Source organism: Hyperolius riggenbachi, chromosome 11 (genome assembly GCF_040937935.1).
Source record: "Hyperolius riggenbachi isolate aHypRig1 chromosome 11, aHypRig1.pri, whole genome shotgun sequence".
Classification (NCBI taxonomy): Eukaryota; Metazoa; Chordata; class Amphibia; order Anura; family Hyperoliidae; genus Hyperolius; species Hyperolius riggenbachi.
In genome coordinates, this window is record NC_090656.1 from 32,279,582 (window position 1) to 32,302,163 (window position 22,582).

General features: G+C 46.8%; 1 protein-coding gene across 1 annotated transcript in view; it reads left to right on the forward strand.

The window, feature by feature from the left end:
* The window catches only part of AP1G1 (adaptor related protein complex 1 subunit gamma 1), a 116,761-nt gene extending 94,179 nt beyond the window's left edge, over nucleotides 1–22,582 (forward strand). The window contains exons 17-23 of the mRNA XM_068260131.1: nucleotides 1,620–1,724; nucleotides 1,807–1,951; nucleotides 6,773–6,899; nucleotides 9,149–9,235; nucleotides 12,678–12,838; nucleotides 15,740–15,838; nucleotides 19,374–22,582. Of these exons, the coding sequence (XP_068116232.1) occupies nucleotides 1,620–1,724; nucleotides 1,807–1,951; nucleotides 6,773–6,899; nucleotides 9,149–9,235; nucleotides 12,678–12,838; nucleotides 15,740–15,838; nucleotides 19,374–19,475 (826 nt within the window). The 3' untranslated portion in view covers nucleotides 19,476–22,582. The remainder of the gene's footprint in view (nucleotides 1–1,619; nucleotides 1,725–1,806; nucleotides 1,952–6,772; nucleotides 6,900–9,148; nucleotides 9,236–12,677; nucleotides 12,839–15,739; nucleotides 15,839–19,373) is intronic.

Genomic DNA, 22,582 nt, shown 5'->3' on the forward strand with positions numbered 1-22,582 from the left:
TTATTATTATTATTACTATTTAGTATTCATATAGCGCCGACATCTTCTAAATATTGTATATATTCTCTTTTCACTTCTGTCAGTTGTCAATCCCTACCATAGTCATATGTCTATGTATGCATCATGTAGTGTATGTATTGTGTAGTGTATCATAGTGTAGGGCCAGATTTAGGGGGAATACTTATCTGTATGTTTTGTGGATGTGTGAGGAAACCAGAGTTCCTGGAGGAAATCCACGGAGACAGGAGAATATACAAACTCTGTGCAGATGGTCCCCTTGGCTGGGATGTGATACATGGCAAGAGTGCTAACCACTACGCCACCGTGCCACTCCAAATAGCCTTCTCACTCCTCTCTGTGCCCTCAGTCCACTGCTGTCCACCGATTAAATTTCACAACGGGCTTTAAAAGCACTCACGTCCCTGACTGCTTACAATGATCGGCACAGCCCTACTGCACATACGCAAGCCCGGACGCGTGTGTGTGTGTGTGTGTGTGTGTGTGTGTGTGTGTGTGTGTGTGTGTGTGTGTGTGTGTGTGTGTGTGTGTGTGTGTGTGTGTGTGTGTGTGTGTGTGTGTGTGTGTGTGTGTGTGTGTGTGTGTGTGTGTGTGTGTGTGTGTGTGTGTGTGTGTGTGTGTGTGCGCGCGCGCACGCGCAGTATGGGGCCAGCTCATCTTCATAATGGTGATGCAAGTACTTCTGAAGCCTTCATAAAGACTCCCGAAGGTGTGTTTAACCAGTTGGTTGAACAACTTTCACTGGGGGCGGGGCAGCGAAGGATTGAAGGCATGGAGAGGACTGGTAGGGCTCTATGGGATCCTGAGCCTTCCCTCTACATGGGGAGGATTTAGCTTTTTCTTTTTCAGGTTCACCAAAGTATTTAATGTGACACATCTGACCTCACAATGGGGAATGGCAAATCACACTTAAAGAGAACCCGAGGTGTGTTTTAAAGAATGTTATCTGCATACAGAGGCTGGATCTGCCTATACAGCCCAGCCTCTGTTGCTATCCCAAACCCCACTAAGGTCCCCCTGCACTCTGCAATCCCTCATAAATCACAGCCATGCTGTGAGGCTGTGTTTACATCTGTAGTGTCAGTCTCAGCTGCTCCCCCGCCTCCCTGCCCCTCCCCTTCCCTCCAATCAGCAGGGAGGGAAGGGATGCAGGCGGGGACTGGAGTTCTGCAGGAGGCGGGTAGAGCAGCAGACTGACACTATAGAGATAAACACAGCCAGATCTGACAAGCTGTTTGTCAGCAGCGTGGCTGCGATTTATGAGGGATTGCAGAGTGCAGGGGGACCTTAGGGGGGTTTGGGATAGCAACAGAGGCTGGGCTGTATAGGCAGATCCAGCCTCTGTATGCAGATCACATTCTTCAAACCCACCTCGGGTTCTCTTTAAAAGTCAAGCAGTGATTGGCTCTCTGGAGCAGCCCGGAGACATGGAGCACCGGCTGCTTCCATGTTACAGCGCCGCCCTGCTGACTGATTCTTATAATGCTGGGGTTCTCCTAGCAGGGAGCATTTTGCCGGAAGCTTTCATGCCTCGGTAGAGATATTACTGCCTGGATTTAATTAGCCCTTCTCCGTTACTGACATGCCTGTTTGTTTCACAGCCGTATAAAGAAGGTGGTGTCCATCTATGGAAGCAGCATTGATGTGGAGCTGCAGCAGAGGGCTGTGGAATATAACGCTTTGTTTAAGAAGTACGACCACATGAGGTGAGGCGGTCGCAGGACTTCTCCTCTGCGGACGGCATCGTGTAGACCTCTGAGGCTTAGTCTGGCTCTTCCTGTCTTTCAGGCCTGCTCTGCTGGAGAGGATGCCCATCATGGAGAAGTCCATCACTAATGGACCCACGGACCTACCCCAGACTAACGGGGAAACGGAACCAGGAATAATAGACACCAAACCAGTCCCCCTCACTCAACAACAACCAACCAACCAGGTACCTGGAGCCTGACTGCAACACTGCATTCTAGCTAGGAATAATGAATTTGCAAACTGTTTATTTCTAACCTTCCAGGCAGGGCCGGGGCTACCATATGGGCAAAGGGGCAATTGCCCCAGGGCTCCAGCATCCATAGGGGCCCTCAAGTGTCTGCCACCACCCTACTCCATTATTTCCCTCTCCCCGTTATGGAGGCAGTGGTGACCGGCACACACTTGCCTCATGTGTTCCAGGCATTGCAGCTCTGTCTGTCTTGTGTTTAGTGTTGGTACTCTGCACTTCCTGCTTCTGTTTGCTCTCCAGTGCCTGAGGTGAAAAGTAGGAAGTGTAGAGCAGCAACTCTACAGGGAAGACAGATGGGACTTCCTGCACCTGGAACACAAAGGAGGTGAGTATCTGCCGGTCACCCCTGCCTACATAACTGTGTGGGTGGGTTGAAGGGGTGGGGTCTTTAGGGGCACCTCTGACTACTATACTAGGGGGAAGGGGGTGGGTGTCGGGGGTTTTCCAAGTTACTTTTGCCCCGGGGCCCCATTGTAGCAAGTAGATCTAGCCCTGCTTCCAGGACAAATACCCCAGATGCAGAAATCCTCTGTGCTTCTATAAATGTAATCATTAGTGCTGCCTTCCGTCCAGGCCGAGTGTCTCATGGTAGACTGAACCAGGCTGCTGTTAGGCCAGAAACCCACTGGGAGTGCTTTGAAGCGTGAGTGATTTGAAAAAGCTCTTGGTAATGCAATGCTATGGGGGATTTTTATAAAATCACATCACTCAAGTGGGATCACACCCATAGCATTACATTAGCCAGAGCTTTTCAAATCACAAAGCGCTCAGAAAAGCTCTCCTAGTGGGTTTCTAGCCTTAGGGAGAGAACCAGTGCTGAGGCTGTGGCTATAGAGGCAGCTAGTCCCCCTTATGTCCATCTCCTGGATTTATTACTATGGTTTTCCTCCTTTTTATAGACACGACTGGTAGACCCAAGCCTGTTTAAAAACTGGCTCTAGGTCTGTTTTTTTTAAACTTCGTATGCGCACACCCGCCGCTCGAGCGCGCGCACCCATCTGCCCGTCCTCCAGTCCCAACTGCTGTCCAGGTCCGTGCTGTGTACATGCGCAGTAGCAAAAAAGCACGGACCCAGCTACACAGGGACAGCACTGCGCAGGGACACGGGTTTTATTATAGAGGCTAGGCAGGAGGATGAGTACTGCCAGCCTGTTGCTTCCTGAATGTTACACATTTGTTGTTGGCGGGTGTTGTGGTAACACCTTGCCAGCTTTTCTGGCTATGGCATCCGTGTGCCAGCTGCCTCCCTGTTATCCTGAGTGAGGTGCCTTTCCAGGGGGTGGCACTGCGGAGGTAGAGCTGGTAACCTGGCCAAGGACTTGGTATGTTGGGATGGTATTGGCTACTGCTGGTTTCTTGGTGGGGAGAAGGTGGTGTTATTGTGGGGATTTGGGGAAATCCATGGTACTTGCATATCCACATCCAGCAGAGAAGTTGTATCTGACTGAATCGATCATTTAATCTAGAAAAAAAAAAGTGGGGAATAATTTAAGTAAAACAGTATGCCTGTTTGTGTGAGTGCTGGCATCTGTTTCATTCCAGCTACAAAATTAGCCACTCCCCCTTGTGTTGTGGTTTGCATGTGCTGCTGGGAAACCCCTCACTAGCAGGGGGTGATCAGCCACTCCCCCTTGTGATATGCTGCCCAGGCAATTTATCACTGCACCGCACGCGCTCCTGGGAATGCTTCTCCGCAAGTGGGCATGTTCAGGCACTCCCCCTTGTGATGTGTTGCAGTAGTGATGCACCAAAAGTGCTGCTGGGAAAATGTCCCACAAGTGGGTGTGCCAGCCACTCCCCTTTCCACTGTGGGATGTCAGAGGTTTTGCATGTGATACATATTTGGGGGTAGGAAGCCAGGCAGCTGATTGAAGAGAAGCTAGCCCAGACCTGGTCACTGGCTATGTGATCATCATGATGGGGGCAGTAAATGAGATTATACTACTAGTTTTCACTGCTGAGGGGGATTAAAACCAGAAAACAGCCGTGTCCACTGTGATAGGTTTGTCATTTTATGATGTAGTTCAGCTATAAGCTGTGTTGGTTCACTTGTCATGTGTTATCTGCAAAATTGCATCATGATGTATATGGTTTTATTGCACTTGCAAAAATGCCTGCTATGTTAACAAGTCTATAGATTAACAAGGCATGTGTTTTGCATTAAAACTGACAGCATTGCATATAGTGTGCACAATCTACTTAGAGGTCTTAGGCCTAGTGCACACCGGAGCGTTTCCGCTGCGGTTTGCGATCTGCTTGCGGGTGCGGATCCGCTAGGGTAATGTATTTCAATGGGCTGGTGCACACCAGAGCGGGAGGCGTTTTGCAGAAACGCATACTCCCGGGCTGCTGCAGATTTTGGATTGCGGATGCGTTTCTGCCTCAATGTTAAGTATAGGAAAACCGCAAACCGCTCTGAAAAACGGCACTTCAGAGCGGTTTGCCAGACGTTTTTTGTTACAGTAGCTGTTCAGTAACAGCTTTACTGTAACAATACATGAAATCTACTATACCAAAACCGCCACACAAAACCGCAAAACGCTAGCTGAAACGCTGCAGAAAAATAAGAAAAAGCGTTTCAAAATCTGCTAGCATTTTGCGGATCTGCTAGCGGTTTTTGGTGTGCACCAGGCCATACTGCTGTAAAATGTACTTTAACCACTTCCTGCAATATGGACGCTCATGAACATCCTGTTTGTGCTCCTTTCGGGCTGTTTTCCACTAGCAGTGTTTTGGGATGCGATTCTTTTCGCTATCGGATTGCAAAATGCTATTTCCTCACTCAACTGATAGCAACCTCGCGGTGGTGATTGCAATGACATTTTTCGCAATCGGCATGTCTGCTGCACAAAGTGTTAGAGCGCAGGAAAATCGTACAGCAATTGCCGCTTTTTTCAATTTTTTTCCCTCACGATTTGGCTGTTCAAAATATTCTCTCTCCTGTTTCCTTTTCCCACTGGTCAGAATTGCAGCACAGTCGCACTGTACACTCATCGAACTGTGGTGGTGGGAATAAAAAGAAAAGTGATCAGAGTGACCACTTTTTTTTTTTTTATTTTTTTTTTTTATTTTTTTTTATGAAAAAGAGCCCTTAGTGATAATAGGACGTTTGTAAAAATCCACAGGAGCATGCATGTGTGCACATTTGTTCCCTTCAGCCCATGGCATTAAATGTTTGTTGTCTTTAAAGAGGAGCTGTTAGGTACAGGGTCTCAGAGAAAATAAACACATATATCAGTAGCTAAACATTGGCTGTACTTACATTACATATGCATTTCACTGTCCACGTTTGAATTTCACAGAATCTTTATATAGTATTTGCAGAGAATGATGCTCCTGACAGCTCATGGCAGGTTCCATGTTTGTCTGTCTCCTATGAAGCCAAATGTGTCGTCATGTCCTGCCTGCTTCCTGATGATTCAACTCACAAAAAAGATCCTAATGGGACAACACTACTGTGCAGTGAATATTAATTAGCCATGTGGCTAGGAACAATAGCGGACTCCTGCAGTGTACTCTGCCTGGAGTTTTTTCAGTGCTGTAAGCTGCTGCTGTTGTAACAGGAGCCCTGTAACTTATCACTAGCAGCCGAGGGGAGGGCCCCAGAATGCTTTGCTGTATGGTATGCGGCTCTCGGCTTCTTAAGAGCTTGGGTCTAACATCCTTGCAGTTCAGCACACATCAAAACTAAGAGAGATTTTAAACTTCAGTATTGCCTTTTTGGCTTCCTTCTAAACTGTTTAACACAGGAGAATAGAGGTTTAAATTAGCTTTTGCAGCCTGACCGTTACTCTTTAAAGGGAATGTCCAAGCAAAATAAAGAGTTTCACTTACCTGGGGCTTCTACCAGCCCCATGCAGCCATCCTGTGCCCTCGTAGTCACTCACTGCTGCTCCAATCCCCCGCTGGCAGCTTGCCGACCTCGGAGGTCGGCAGGACGTATTGCGTACATTTTTATGCATTCCCACTAGTGCAGGAACATTAACACATACATTTTTACGTGTTACTGGTCCAATGCGTAAAAATGTACGCATTGAACCATTAACGCGTAAAAATGTATGTGTTACTGTTCCTGCACTAGCGGGAATGCGTAAAAATGTACGCAATGCGTCCCGCTGACCTCCGAGGTCGGCAAGCTGCCAGCGGGGGGGAGGGGGGGGACTGGAGCAGCAGTGAGTGACTACGAGGGCACAGGATGGCTGCATGGGGCTGGTAGAAGTCCCAGGTAAGTGTGAAACTCATTTTTTTATTTTGCTTGGACATTCCCTTTAAAGAGGAACTATCAAAGAAACTGTAATTTTGTAAACCCCACATTTTACTCACAGTATTACAGCCTGTGCAGATTGTTTCTGTATGCTGGGTGTGCTGGAAACAGTCTTCCATAGTAATGCCCACAGTGAAAACTTCTCTGTAATTGTCATATTTTCTTCACATAAAATGAAAAGCTTTTGTATTGCTGTTTGCTAGTAATTACTGGAAATATATGTGGCATTTAGAATTTTAGTTAACTTTGATAGACGTCCTTTAAAGACGGATTTACAATGCTTGCCTGTCCTTGCTGAGCCGGTGAGAGTGTTTGTGAACTGATACCAGGCCATATGGATTCAGTGCGTAGATTGACGTTTTCCATTGCGTGTGAATGAGGTTTTGTATCACCTGACGGGCACAGCTGCTGATAAGCACATACCTCTGGCTGCTGAGTCATCCGTGCTCAGGAGGTTTTTGTAACACATCTGGTTCTCTTTATCCTTTCAGGCCAACGATTTATTAGACCTGCTAGGAGGTAACGATATTCAGCTGGTTATTCCCACCGCACCACCTCCGAAGCAATCCACTGTGGGGGGAGAACTGCTGGACTTACTGGGAGACCTGAGTCTTGGAGGTGAGTGTCTGGCGCTCAGAGATATAACGAGTACATCGGAATACATGTCCTAGAGACCCAGCTGGATGTTAGAGGGTATATCTCAAAGTAAAGGAAAAGTCCTGCTGTGGAGAGTTGTCACCAGAAGATGGGTCCTGTGAGACAGACATTAGAGCATTTGGTTTGTGGCCATGGTAATTCAGTGTAGAACTCTTACACAGTCCTTAAATGTGAAGTCTTTGAAGAGGCCCTGTAGTGACGCTATTCACTTTTATGGTAATTATCCAGATTTCAGCATCAGAGACACTTCCTATAGCTAAATACCTTATCGAATGTTGGTAACCCCGCCCTCCCAGTAATGCTTAACCTAGGCTGTTTAGATATGTGGAATTCTCAGGAAATTAACATTCCACAGAGCTGCACCTGACAGGACTAAAGATCCTGGTTGCCCGAGGATCACGCCCTAAGTGGTTGCAGCCCCGAAACGCATTGAATCCGCCAGGAGAATAGCGCAATGTAAATATTCTGTGTCTTAGCTCGCCATCTGTGATACATTTCAGAATGGGGTGAGCACTTTTGGTACTGGGATGCAGCAGAGTTTTATAACTACTTCTACTCACAAATATAGTTGTTTTCCCTACAAGAGTAATCGGAAAGTAAATTAGGGTGCCAATTAACTGTACCATTTTTTTAATCAGATGCGATCTTTAGACGTACTTTTTACCAGGGCTGTGGAGTCGGTACAAAAATCTTCCAACTCAGACTCCTCAGTTTATGAAACCACGACTCCAACTCCGGGTACCAAAAATTGCTCCGACTCCTCGACTCCTTAGTCTAATACAGGGCTGTGGATTTTGTACAAAAATCATGCGACTCCCGACTCTTGACTCCTCAGTTTATGAAACCACTACTCCAACTCCGGGTGCCCAAAATTCCCCTGACTCCTCGACTCAGACGCCAACTCCGACTCTACAGCCCTGCTTTTTACGATTGAATGTAATCAGAAGGTAATTCTTGTTTGTTCCCAGAAACGGGTCGATTAGTGCATTTTTTTTCTCTTCAGATAAGATTGGAAAATCCAACTTTCAGATCGATGGGATTTTCAGTACCAATTGACCAAAGAATCATTTTACATCGATTTTCACCAAACACTGCGCCCGTTTTCTGTACAATTTACTCATAAATATTGTCAAAAGATCACATCTGATGAAAATCTTATCCTGATAACGAGCACCTTTAGCCTACCTACCTAGGACACCGGGAAATGATGATCTGCCCACCGCTGCCTAGGGCACCCTTTAACCCATACTTGCATTGCTACACGTTAGTGATATCATCTCCTGTCTACCTAGAGAATCTAGGAAATGGATGAGAGGCGGGGTCTCCAACATTACAGCGTTGAGTGCCAGTGGGCCCACCCTTTGCCTCCCAAAGCCACGCCTTCTGCCTTCCTGATAGCTTTTCGGGTTAGACAAATGACGTCCCTTATGTTCACAGCTGCCGGTGTGGGCTGCAGTAGTCAGATCTTTGTGTAGGTATCTTAGATGAGGGGCAGTGGCGTAGCGAAGGAGCTGTGGGCCCCGATAGAAGTGTTACAATGGGGCCCCCCAAGCACTCTATACATAACAATTGATACGGCGCACCAAACCTGCCAAGGACAACCACAGTGTCAGAGGAGCAAGAAGGGGATGGGGACCAGTTTGTTAGTGATCACCACTATACAAAGTATCTATAGAAGTGATTATTACCAGCCCAGGACCAATAGAGAGCTAATACTGTAGTTGAGGGAGGGCCCTTCGGGGCCCCCCTGGCCCAAGGGCCCCGATGCAGTGGCTACCTCTGCACCCCCTATTGCTACGCCCCTGATGAGGGCTACAGTTTAGCTTTATGATGCACCTCGGGGATGGGGGGAGGGGGAACAGATAACTGAATTGATTAGTCAAGTACAGCAATGCTGTAAAGTGCAGCTCTGTGATCCTCGCTTCTCTGGCTGATGTATAATGAATAGGTTAGTGTCATGTCATTGTTTTGGGACACAGAGCATTGACTAACTAAAGTTACACAGGGACATTACAGTGTTAAAGTAGTGATGTTACAATGTAAGGATAAATATAGCTGACAAGTCACTAAGTCCATATGGTGGCGGAAAAGAGCACAGAGTGAAGGAGGGGCCTGCCAAATAGGCTTAGTCTTTTTACTCTAGGATAATGGACTTGGTGTACTTTCATCTCTAGCTAACCTGTTTTTATGCCCTTTCTGTGACCTTCCAGCCCCCCCAGCACCGATCCCTCAGATGTCCGCCCCTCCGCTTCTGCTGGACGGCCTCGGGGTGCAGCCTCTCTTCAATGATATATCAGGTCAGTCTTCTGCCGCATCCTGTGGAATACTACACAGAGATAGACATGAATGGTGTTTGTAATAATCTGTGTGCTGATACATTTCTACAGAGGTTGCGATTTTGTCCCAGCTTTGCTCTTTTCCCTCCTCCAGTGGTCTGAAAGCCAGTATCTCTACTTTGCTCTAAAAGATTCCCCACAGCTTGAAAGCTACTATTACAGAATTTTTTTTAGCAGAACATCACTGAAATGGTTAAACAAAGCACTTTGTCCTGCTATTCAGCTTCAAATCCGCATCCAAACTGTAGATAACAGTCTTTGTTTACATTCCAATGTTGTTACAATGTGTGTAAACACAATCCAACAAGTGAAAAGGAACACGCATATGCACACACACCACAAAAGCTCATTATAAGATGTTAATATATAATAAAAAGCAGTTTGAATAAAATGCAATGGCAGCTTTCAGGGTGCGATAAACTACACTTTGGAAACTTGTAATTTGTAAACAGACAATACTTGTGCACAAAAGCAAATATAACTATGCGTAATAACAAGTAGGAAAACACATTTTTATTGAATGTCATGTCAGTTTCAGACCACTTTAAGGTACTTGTACACTAGGTATCCGGGATTGTGTCTCTAGCGGCGGTCGATACTGCGGCGACCAACTCAGCATATCTGCTGCGATATCACCAGTCCGCCGTCGGGAGTCCCTGGAATCCATGCTGTCGCATCTTCCGGTGTTGTCTGACCACGCTGCCTGTAAATTTGCGCTGCCCCACCTGCGCAGTGCAATCTTGTGCTGCCACATTTCCTATTTGATTATGCTGCCCCAAATAACACCCCAAATATGTCTGCTTCCAAATGTCCTACACTCTCCAAATTTTCAGGGTAGAGAGGGGACCCCCCAAGCTACCTCTGTGCCAAATTGCAGCCCCTGAGCCCCGCTGGTTCATAAGATAGCTTTATGTAATCTATCTCGGGAACCAGCAGGGCTCGGGGGCTGCAATTTGGCACAGAGGTAGTTCAAGTAGTCCCCTCCCTTCCCTGAAAATGTAGGGAGTGTAGGTGGTGTGGAAGCAGAGATATTTCGGGGTAATTACATTTAAGTCCCCACTGGGCAGTGTGGAAGGCAGCTTTCGGGCAGCAGGATCAGGCATAACACCAGCTCGCCTTCTTCTCCGTGGCCTCTTAATTTCCTGTCCCGTTCTGTGACTAGCCAAACTTCAAACGGTAGAGTGCCCTCTGCTGTTTGACCTTGGGCTTGCCACAAGACAGGACAGGAAATGAAGAGGACGCCAGAAGTGACAGCATGGACCCCGGGGACGCACGCCAGCGGACAGGTGATATTATTGCTGCTGGCAGGGGGAGCCCGAGTGGGGGGAGGGCGAGGCAGGCGGCGGCTCCACAGGTTTGGAATCAATTTCATGCTGAAATCAATTCAAAATCTGTGTGCAGTGTATGGGCAGCCAATAGATCTTTCTCTGATCAGATTCAATCAGAGAGGGATCTATCTGGTGGCTATGGAATAGTGTATAGTTACGTTCAGAGGTCATTTCTGCAAACCATAACAAAGGCTGCCTTATCTCCTGTTTTTGAGCCCAGTGCCTCATGGCTGATAATGGACACTGGTGCGGAGGTACACTCCTTAACCACTTGAGGACCCACCCTTTACCCCCCCTTAAGGACCAGCGTTATTTTTTGTGATCTGTGCTGGGTGGGCTCTGCAGCCCCCAGCACAGATCATCTGGCACACAGAGCGATCAGAACGCCCCCCTTTTTCCCCCCCTATGGGGATGATGTGCAGGGGGGGGTCTGATCGCTCCTCCTGTCTGGCATGTTGCGGGGGGGGGCACCTCAAAGTCCCCCTCCGCGGCGAAATTCTCCCCTCCCTCTCCTATCTGCTCATCCCCGGTGATCGGGGCTGCACAGGACGCTATCCGTCCTGTGCAGCCAGTGACAGGCTGTCCCCTGTCACATGGCGGCGATCCCTGGCCGCTGATTGGCCGGGGATCGCCGATCTGCCTTACGGCGCTGCTGCGCAGCAGCGCCGTACAATGTAAACAAAGCGGATTATTTCCGCTTGTGTTTACATTTAGCCTGCGAGCCGCGATTGGCGGCCCGCAGGCTATTCACGGAGGGCCCCCCCCCCCCCCGCCGTGAATTGACAGGAAGCAGCCGCTCGCGCGAGCGGCTGCTTCCTGATTAATCAGCCTGCAGCTGGCGACGCAATACTGCGTCGCTGGTCCTGCAGCTGCCACTTTGCCGACGCGCGGTATGAGTGCGCGGTCGGCAAGTGGTTAATGATCGGCTAAACTTTCTATATTCTTTCAGCATCTGTCATGTTTTCCAGTGTTCTCTCTGCTTACAGAAGAGCTCTTCTGTCTGCCTCTCCTCTAGAGATGGTCAGTGAGATGCTATGAATTCCAGCTTGCATGCAAATATAGTGCAAATTGTATGCTTCCTGGAAAAGTGGGCTGACCCAGATAGACAAGAAGCTCAACTGGCTGGCCAAATGCCAAACTGCATATAATTAGCATTAAACGTGCATGCAAGCGGGAATTGGCATCTCATGGACTCTCTGCTCTCCCATTCAGGAAATAAACACAAGTGACAGTTTCCAGAAATTCCTGCATAGTAAAAGCCTACATTCCCGGCATAAGTAGTGCAGTCATGTGACTTGTGCTGAAGGCGGACTAAGAAGGGGCTTCCTTCTGTAGGAACCACGCCTCCTTCCTGTCTGTGCCTCCACCTTCATGTGTCTCAGTATGAGAGGAGGGATTAGTAACAGCTTAGCAACTCCCAGAGTCCCGAAATGTGAGGAGATGGTGAATGGCCACGCCCATACTTGGAATGCTGCCAGAGAAAAGAGTGAAAGGCAGTACAGATCATATAACTCCTCTCTTCAAGCTTGGAATTTAGGTAATGGGAGTAAAGCTAAATTCCCACGTCACGATTTTTCAAGCAATTTTTCGCACCATGAGCAATCGTTCTGCTATTTCCTGACAGGGTTCAGGTGCATGATTAAATGAATGCGGCGATTACGACCGTCTCATTGGATCAGATTTTTAAGATCCCCGACTCCTACGCAAAGTGGCGTGAGCATTTGAACTCTCGTTCGCGCCCATTGCGTGTTCCTACGGACAGGGAGATGGATCGAGGAACACTGTTTTGTTGGATTGTGTCACTGTAGGTTCCCCAGATCCATTTTCCGGTGAGTATGGGCCTTTAAATAAGAATGGTCATAATTGTAGCATATCCCAAAACGTTGTTTGTTTAATCGTGCACACTTACCTGTGTTGTGAAATCGTGGAAACGCTTGCGTAGCAAAATTTTGCTGGAAAGACGTGGGTACATAACACTGACTTTTTTTTTGGCGGTGGGTGGTCAGGCGTGCGGAGGGTGCTAGGATAGGGTTGTTGAGAATAAGCTGAGTAACCGGCATGTCGTCTCTTCGCAGGTATACCTCCTATTACTGCATACAACAAGAATGGCCTGAAAATAGACTTTAGCTTTGAGAGGTCCAGCACAAATGCCAGCGTGACTGTGATTACAACTCAGGCGTACAACAGCACAGACAGCGAGATGACGGACTACGTATTCCAGGCGGCAGTACCAAAGGTACAGTGTGATGACTGGTTGTGCGCTGTACTGCTACTGGGGCCCCGCATGGCAAGTGACCATTCTGCTGTGTGTATGGAATCACCAGATCCTTCACAGCCAGAGGACCCAGGAATGCAGTCGTTGCAGATTTGGAACACCAGAATATTCGCTTAGCTGAATAGGGCTCTAAGCTCTTGTTAACTGCCAGGGGAAGAATTAAAGAGGAACTCCAGTGCAAATAATATAATAAAAAAAGTGCTTTATTTTTACAATCATTATGTATAAATGATTTAGTCAGTGTTTGTCCCTTGTAAAATCTTTTAAATCCCTTATTTACATTCTGACATTTATTACGTGTGCCATTTCTACTGTTGGCAGGTGATGTAGCTGCTGCATGTCTTTTTGGCAGTTGGAAACAGCTGTAAACCGCTATTTCCCACAATGCAGCAAGGTTCACAGACAGGAAACTGCCAGGAGTACCACGGTCCTCAGTTTCTTGTGGGAGGGGTTTCACCACAATATCAGCCATACAGCGCCCCCTGGTGGTTTGTTTGTGAAAAGGAATAGATTTCTCATGTAAAAGGGGGTATCAGCTACTGATTGGGATAAAGTTCAATTCTTGGTCTGAGTTTCTCTTTAAGGAGAACTCCAGGGTGTGTTCATTAAAGGTGTTCCCCCAGCTATTCAATTTATTTATTTATACACTTCGGAAGATTGCGGATAATAGAATTCCTGCTGCTAACACTGTTTGATTTAATTTTGGAGTGAGATAGATACCGTAATTGTTCAGACGAGAGCAAGAAGAGTGCACTCGGGGAACTCTATAAAATTGGGCCAAGTGGCCACTAGAAAGCTCTTACCTTATGTATTGGCTGGCGAACCTGTACAGGATCAGCTAGTGCTTTCCGCATGCATCACACTTCATGGGGACCGAGCTTAGCACTGATTATCAGCAGCTCCCTCCCGGCAGTGATAGAATGTGGGCAAGTGATTAATGATGAACAGATTCTTCTCTTTTTGTTGTGTTAAGACTGGGTTCCTACTTTGCTGGATGCACAGCGTCCCCTGCAGTCACTAGAGTTGAGGACATACATCTATCGACTTGGCAGGCAATCGACTATCCGATTTGATAATTATTATGGAATCTGATGAAAATCTATGCTGCCAAGAGCCTGCCCGATCGACCATGCAATTCATTTCAGGCTGATCGGGTGTGTGGTGGAAATGGCGAGCAATATCTGGCTGAGCAATGAAACCCCCAGCACTGTCCCCCCTAATGTCGAATGTGTGCCCCGTAAAGTCTACTTTACCTGTCCATGTGTGCCGCTGGCTCTGGGCTCCGTCCACAATCTGCATACATGCACCCCATGTGATAGCTAGAGTGTAACGTGTGACATCACACATGCTGCCACGTATATGCCGGCAACCATGTGGGGCACGTGTATGCAGATAGCAGACAGACACGGACAGGTAAAATAGACTGCGCCTGGGACGTGAGGCGGCGGATGTGGCATCACAAGGCTAATTCCCGATCAATTTCATGCTGAAATCGGCCTGATTTCTCTCTAATCAGTTGATCAGAGAGAGATTTGTATCTTGGTCGATTCTGCGATCATCGCTAGATGTATGGCTACCTTAAAGGAGCACTGTAAGGGGGAAAAAGAGTTGAACTTACCCAGGGCTTCTAATGGTCCCCCGCAGACGTCCTGTGCCCACGCAGCCACTCACTGATGCTCCGGTCTCCGCCTCCGGTTCACTTCTAGAATTTCTGACTTTAAAGTCGGAAAACCACTGCGCCTGTGCGGCCGTGCCCTCACTCCCGCTGATGTCACCACGAGCGTACTGCGCATGCGCGGACCGTACTGGGCCTGCGCAATACACTTCTGGTGACAGCGGGAGCAAGGACGTGGCGGCGCAGGCCTAGTGTTTTTCCAACTTTAAAGACGCAATTTCCGGAAGTGAACCGGAGGCGGGGCCGGAGCATCGGTGAGTGGCTGCGCGGGCACAGGATGTCTGCGGGGGACCATTAGAAGCCCCGGGTAAGTTCAACTTTTTTTTTTTTTCCCCTACAGTAGTCCTTAGTTTGACACAACCACACCAATGCTAGTACTGGCTGCTAAGTACAGCCATCAGGTGTGTGTGTGTGTGTGTGTGTGTGTGTGTATACACACACACACACAAATACTTGCCAGCGTCCCCTGCAGTCTCCAGGGAAAGTATGACACAACCAAAGCGCTGGTACTGGCTGCTGAGTACAGCCATCAGGTGTGTGTACACAAATACCTGCCAGCATCCCCTGCAGTCTCCAGGGAAAGTGTGACAGTCACAGCGCTGCTACTGGCTGCTGAGTACAGCCATCAGGTGTGTACACAAATACCTGCCAGCGTCCCCTGCAGTCTCCAGGGAAAGTGTGACACAACCACAGAGCTGGTACTGGCTGCTGAGTACAGCCATCAGGTGTGTGTACACAAATACCTGCCAGCGTCCCCTGCAGTCTCCAGGGAAAGTATGACACAACCAAAGCGCTGGTACTGGCTGCTGAGTACAGCCATCAGGTGTGTGTACACAAATACCTGCCAGCATCCCCTGCAGTCTCCAGGGAAAGTGTGACAGTCACAGCGCTGCTACTGGCTGCTGAGTACAGCCATCAGGTGTGTACACAAATACCTGCCAGCGTCCCCTGCAGTCTCCAGGGAAAGTGTGACACAACCACAGAGCTGGTACTGGCTGCTGAGTACAGCCATCAGGTGTGTGTACACAAATACCTGCCAGCGTCCCCTGCAGTCTCCAGGGAAAGTGTGACGGCCACAGCGCTGCTACTAGCTGCTGAGTTGCTCTGATCCTTCCTAGCATTTGGAATTGACTTGTAAAATGACTATTAGAACAAGCGGTTTATTAATGTTTGCTTTTGTGTCTTAGACGTTCCAGCTGCAGCTGCTGTCTCCGAGCAGTAATGTTCTCCCTCCCTTCAATGCTGGATGTGTCACACAGGTCATTAAAGTTCTGAATCCGCAGAAGGTACGTTTTTACTTGCAGCCAATGGTGAGGACCATTATGGGAAGCAACAACAAATCAGATGTCCAATGAGCTGTAGGTAGAAATCGCCAGCGTTCCCCCACCTCCCTTCACTAATTTCCTGGTATCTGCCTCAGATAGTAAGCTGCCCGATTCTGGCATTCTTTGAACAGTAGAGAATGGGTACATTTGTTTTCTTAAAGGGTTATTGAAGGCAAAAGCCCCCTGTAGTCATCCTTTGCCTGCACCGTCCTTCCGAGTCCCTCCAGCAAACAGTGGTGACCCCCTCAAAGCTTGGCCGGCCGCGACCAGTTGAAGGCTCCTGCGCATGCACAGTGATCGGTTCCCATTGCCGGGAGTGATCTGCACATGTGCAGTAGCGATTTTCTCATACTGCTCATGCGCTGCACACTCCTGGCAACGGGAAAGTGGCGAGGTGGTGCGCGGCCGGCCAGCTTTGCAGAGTTCACCACTGCTAGTCGGAGGGTCTTGGAAGGACAATGTGGGCACAGGATGACTTCAGCTCCAAGAAGCCCCAGGTAAGTTAAACTGATTATTTTATTTTGCCTTTAGATTTTCTTTAAAGTTTTATTATCTACCGTATGTATAGTATAATGCTTAATGGTCAATCGATACCCAAAAGATTCTTTTGAAATCTATTGAAATCACTTGCTGTGTAGTGTAGGACTCAATCACTATCTGAATTTTAGTTTGACAGGGATTGATCTGTTTGGCATGTAAACAGCCACTGGCAGCTCATGAACATTTGCGGTGGTGCTGCTGCATGTATTGACTTGGTGGGGGTGTTTAGAGAGAGAGTTTGTGGACCAAACAAGCGAAGATTAAAAACAAAAACCTGTGTCTGATTTTAACCCATTCGCGTTCCGTCGTTTTCACTTGAGAAATGTTCACCTCCCATTCATTAGCCTATAACTTTATCACTACTTATCACAATGAACTGATCTATATCTTGTTTTTTTGGCCACCAATTAGGCTTTCTTTGGGGGGTACATTTTGCTAAGAGCCACTTTACTGTAAATGCATTTTAACAGGAAGAATAAGAAAAAAACGGAAAAAATGTATTATTTCTCAGTTTTCAGCCATTATAGTTTTAAAATAATACATGCCTCCATAATTAAAACTCACGTATTGTATTTGCCCATATGTCCCGGTTATTACACCGTTAAAATTATGTCCCTATCACAATGTATGGCGACAATATTTTATTTGGAAATAAAGGTGCATTTTTTCCGTTTTGCATCTATCACTATTTACAAGTTTAAAATAATAAAAATATAGAAATATTTCATCTTTACATTGATATTTAAAAAGTTTAGACCCTTAGGTAAATATTTACATGTTGTTTTTTTTTGTTTTTTTATAGTAATGTTTTTTGTTTTTTTTTATATTAAACATTTTATTTGGGTAGTTTTGGGAGGGTGGGAGGTAAACAATATGTTTATAATGTAAATGTGTGTTGATTTTCATTTTTTTTACTTTTAGTTGTAGTATTACTTTTTGGCCACAAGATGGCGGCCATGAGTTTGTTTACATGACGTCACTCTAAGCGTAACACACGCTTAGAGCGACGCATGGGGGAGGTAACAGCCAGAAAAGGCGCAGCTTCCGAGCGAAGCTGTCGCTTTTTCAGCGGGGGAGAGGAATCAGTGATCGGGCTCCATAGCTCGATTCACTGATTGCCTGGCTAACGAACCGCGGGCCGGGAGCGCGCGTGATCGGCCGTGGGAGCGCGCATGGTTCCTGGACGTAGTTTCTACGTCCAGGAACCAAAATAGGTTAAGGGCGCATAGATGCATTCAATTTTGATTGGCCATTTTTACCGCCTCCATGAGTATGAGATGAATAGATTGTGTAGGTAAGCTCTTATAATACATGGAAGTGGTAAAATTGGATGTGTGTACGCACCCTTACTCTTGTAGTCCAGCCACCGTAATCTCCACTTAAAGGATACCCCAACTGAAATGTGACATAATGAGATAGACATGTGTATGTACAGTGCCTAGCACACACATAACTAGGCTGTGTTCCTTTTTTTATTTTTCTGCCTGAAAAAGTTAAATATCAGGTATGCAAGTGGCTGACTCAGTCCTGACTCAGACAGGAAGTGACTACAGTGTGACCCTCACTGATAAGAAATTCCAACTATAAAACACTTTCCTAGCAGAAAATGGCTTCTGAGAGCAAGAAAGAGGTAAAAATGGGGAATTTCTTATCAGTGAGGGTCACACTGTAGTCACTTCCTGTCTGAGTCAGGACTGAGTCAGCCACTTACATACCTGATATTTAACTCTTTCAGGCAGAGAAAGAAAAAAGGAACATAGCATAGTTATCTGTGTGCTAGGCACTGTACATACACATGTCTATCTCATTATGTCACATTTCAGTTGGGGTATCCTTTAAAGGATACCCGAACTGACATGTGAGATGAGAAAGACTTGGGTATGTACAGTGCCTAGCACACAAATAACTATGCTGTGTTCCTTTTTTTTCTTTCTCTGCCTGAAAGAGGTATTTATCAGGTATGCATGTGGCTGACTCAGTCCTGGCTGAGACAGGAAGTGACTACAGTCTGACCCTCACTGATAAGAAATTCCAACTATAAAACACTTTCCTAGCAGAAAATGGCTTCTGAGAGCAAGAAAGAGGTAAAAATGGGGAATTTCTTATCAGTGAGGGTCACACTGTAGTCGCTTCCTGTCTGAGTCAGGACTGAGTCAGCCACTTACATACCTGATATTTAACTCTTTCAGGCAGAGAAAGAAAAAAAGGAACACAGCATAGTTATTTGTGTGCTAGGCACTGTACAAACACATGTCTATCTCATCATGTCACATGTCACTTTGGGTATCCTTTAAGGTATCCATATACTGGTCGATGTACACAAATTTGCTGAAATCGATTCAAAACCTGTAGAGCCGCTGCCACCACGTGCCTCGCTGCCCTTCCCCCATTCGGGCTCCCCCGGCCACCTGCCCTGCCGGCACGAGTCCCCGGGATCTGTGCTTTCACTACTTCCGGCGTCCCCTTAATTTCCTGTTTCGTCCTGTGGCAAGTCCAAGTTCAAACAGTAGAGGGCGCTCTACTGTTTGAACTTCGGCTTGTCATGCTGGGACACGAAGAGGCCATGGAGAAGAAGGGCTAGCTGGAAGAAGTGACCACACAGATCTCTGGGACTTGCGCCAGTGGACAGGTGACATTATTGCTGCTATCGACGCGCTCTCAACCTGCCGGTGATCGAGCAAAATTTTCTGCCTGGACCGATCGACTAAATCGACAAATGCCAGATGGAGTTCGGTCGATCGGTCAACGTTTGCGTTAACTATTTCACGAATCTGCTGTATATTGACTGGAAGTTAAGCAAGTGTATCCGGTACCTTTAGCTAGCACACTGGTATTTACTCTGGCATACCTGTAGCAGTTATATATGCAGTAGGAGCTCTCTGTTGAGGGGTACTTCATACCCTTACCACAAGCTGAGGGATTATACTTATGTCTTCTCCCATTTCCTCCCTTACAGCAACAGCTGCGCATGCGGATCAAGCTGACATATAACCATAAGGGCTCAGCTATGCAGGACCTCTCCGAAGTCAGCAACTTCCCCCCTCAGTCCTGGCAATAAGACGATGCTGTGTCGACTCTCACCCCACCCAAGATGAAGGAACTCTGGGCTGGAGCCTCTGCCCCTGGATTGCCAACCATTGCACTTTGGGCCTTTGGGGTAGCAGGAAAATAAATCTTAAAACAAAATACCAAGGTAGAGGGACATTCTGCGACTGAGTGAAGTAGCGAGCGCACGATGAGGACACAGCTGCCTCTCCTCACCTCCGGAGGGAGCAGCCGGGATTCCTTCAGCCTTTTCACCTTTCCTGCCGGGAATTCATTGATTTTTTTTTTTTTTCCCCCGGACGGATCTCATGGGATTTTGTGTTCTTCTCCTTCTCTCCCCCAACTGCTTCTGTACATTCCTGCAGCCACTCACCATCCAGACTCTCCTGGACCAGAGGGAGTCAGTTGTTTTTAGAATTCTGTAAATTGGCTTAGAAATGGCCGCTACTCCCCACTTTGGTTTCGCACCTTCCTCTGGACTCAGAGCTGTCTGTTATTGTCCCCAAAGTGCTAGAACTGCAGATCTTAATGTGAGCCTCCCCTGTTCTGCCAATGGCACCTTCTCCATAAGTGCTCTGCTACTGCTGCCTGTGATCTGCGTGCAGCTGACCAGGCCTGGCACAGGTAAGAGAAGTCTGTACAATGCTAGAAGACCTCCCTCATTGGGAGCAGGCATGTCCAAGCCCCGGATCGTATGGATAGGTTGGATGACATTTATGGTACTGTGATGAGGACTTTCTAGAGTTATTCTGAGCTGCGCTGGCTGAAGGCGTGGACTGCGGTATCCAGTATCTGTTTTTCCAGGAGATTCAGCTGCTAATGTATGAATTGTTATGTAGATCCCTTGTGCCTGCCAAGAGAAAGCCGTTCAAGGGTCTGACAAGCCTCCAATCAGCCTAGACAGATGTCCCCTGTTCCCCATGTAGACAGGCTGCTGCATTACCCAGTTGTCATGCTGATCCTCTTGCTGCAATACTGTGATGTGCTTCCCTGGAAAAAAGCCTGCAGATCATAAATCAGGGAGACGCAGAGCAAGCTGATCAGCATGCTTGTACAAGGGGGTGGAATGCATTACAGACAGAGGATCAGCATGATGGCAAGAGAACTGGCATTATTCAGGTCAGTATGATTCTGTACTTACCTACGACAAGCTTACTTTACATATACTATGAACTCCAGCTATGAGATCTCTCAACCAAAGTTCTTGCTCCAAGTGAGATGGCATTGGACTTGTGTAGCAGTGGGAGGAGTCTTAGCTTTTCCTGCTGTGGTGGGAGGAGTCTCTTCTGTTGCAGTGGGAGGAGTTTCTCCTGATGCAGTGGGAGGATACTTACTCTACTGTGTACTCCTATAAAGAATTAAGCCGCTAGAATGAAAGATTGCCTTGCATGTTTGCTGCAACGGGTAGAAATCTTGCAAACTGAAGTCCCTACCAAACAAAAAGATGTCAAATGGTGTTTTTATGCTTCTGTCAGCTTTCACTCACATGACTGTATAGGCATTCTGGTAAAATCACTGCTGCTCACTGGACTTCCAGTACTTTGAGGATAACTTTCACGTCCAGTCTGCTTCTCTGACCTGACAGTTGATGTTATTTCACTGCCTGACCTCTTGCTGATGTCATTCCCTGGGTCTGGAGTGGACATGCCAGTATACAATAACAGCCCTGTAATGGTCTTTCATCTCAGCTACAGGCCTGCTATTTGGCTGTTATGTAGTCCCCACGGGTCAGGAAGGTGAAAAAACAATCCATTGCCAGCCTCATGGGAAACTGTTTCGGAGTAGTCCTTAAAACTGAGAAAAGGGACAAGTAATGCAACAGTGAGTTATATACAATTATTGCTCAAGCCCAAGGGAAAAAATGCTCTTTGAAGCACCTGCCAGGATTTATAATATTTGTACACAGGAGCTGCTGCTGATTTGCAGCTATTAAAAGGTACCTACAAGTACCATTGCTATACTACAGATCCTTTCCTTAGTCTCAGACCTACACTGAATTGGGGTCCTCAAGCCTTTGATTTAGAGCGGTTTTGCTTCTTCCTGTTAGCCATAAGCTAGTGTGTGTTGTTGGTTTCAAGAAGAGGCAGGATAGACTCCAGTTCCCTGGACACGTAAGGTGCCCATTAAAGGTACAATTTGTTCACCAGATAGGATCGTTCAAATCACGCCGAAAGATCATAACTAATCGGAAGACAATTATCGATTGTTCACATTTACTGAACGATTCTTTCTTCAAATTGGATATAAAATCCAACTTTCGGATCTATTTTATCCTATTTAGCAATCAATCAAAGAATTGTTCCTTATCGATTGCCTTCTTAAACGGCAAATTTTGTATACAATTCGATCATTAAAATCACATCGAAAGATCGCATTTGATAAACAAAATTGTACTGTTAATGGGCACCTTAAGACTGTTATTCGGTGAGGACCTGATATTCCGGCAGCTCCCTGTATCTGGGGGAAATGTCTGGATTATAGTAAAGGTAGGAGCTGTGTATTGTGGTCTGTGACAGGTGCACTTCATCCCATGCTTACTTGTCCAATGTCATCGTAGAAAAAAAAAAGCTATCATGCCTTCTCCCTCTGCTATAATACATTTTAGTCCACAGAAGTTTTTTTAGTCGGTATTTACTTATTGTAAGGGTGGAACAGGATGACAGTACCTAAAGTCAGAGCAAAGGCAATGCTGCGAGAGCAAAAGAGAGCCACTGCTTCTGTCCTCTCCCAATCATGTCCACACTCTGGCCCAGCAGGCAGCCTCTAAATTGCCAGACACTGGCTCTCTCTCTGCATCATCTTCCGTCTTCTGTAAAGTCATTTCTTCTTTTCCCTTTGCTGTCACATAAGTTATAATCATTTTATGAAGCCCCCTGGTGGTCTCATGGAAAGGAACCGTCTGATTCCGTCTGCGAGTGGGGTGGATAATGAACTGCTGATTACCGCAGACTTTTTTTCAGATCTAAAAGTAAAACTTGTAAAAAAAAATCCAAAAAATGTCATTGGGGAGCATTAAAGGGTGTAAACATTTTCATGGGTTACCTAGACTGCTGTGTATTATCGTCTTTTGGTTGAAACAAAGTTATGAAAAGTGACTAATAAAGAATTTAAAAAATCTGG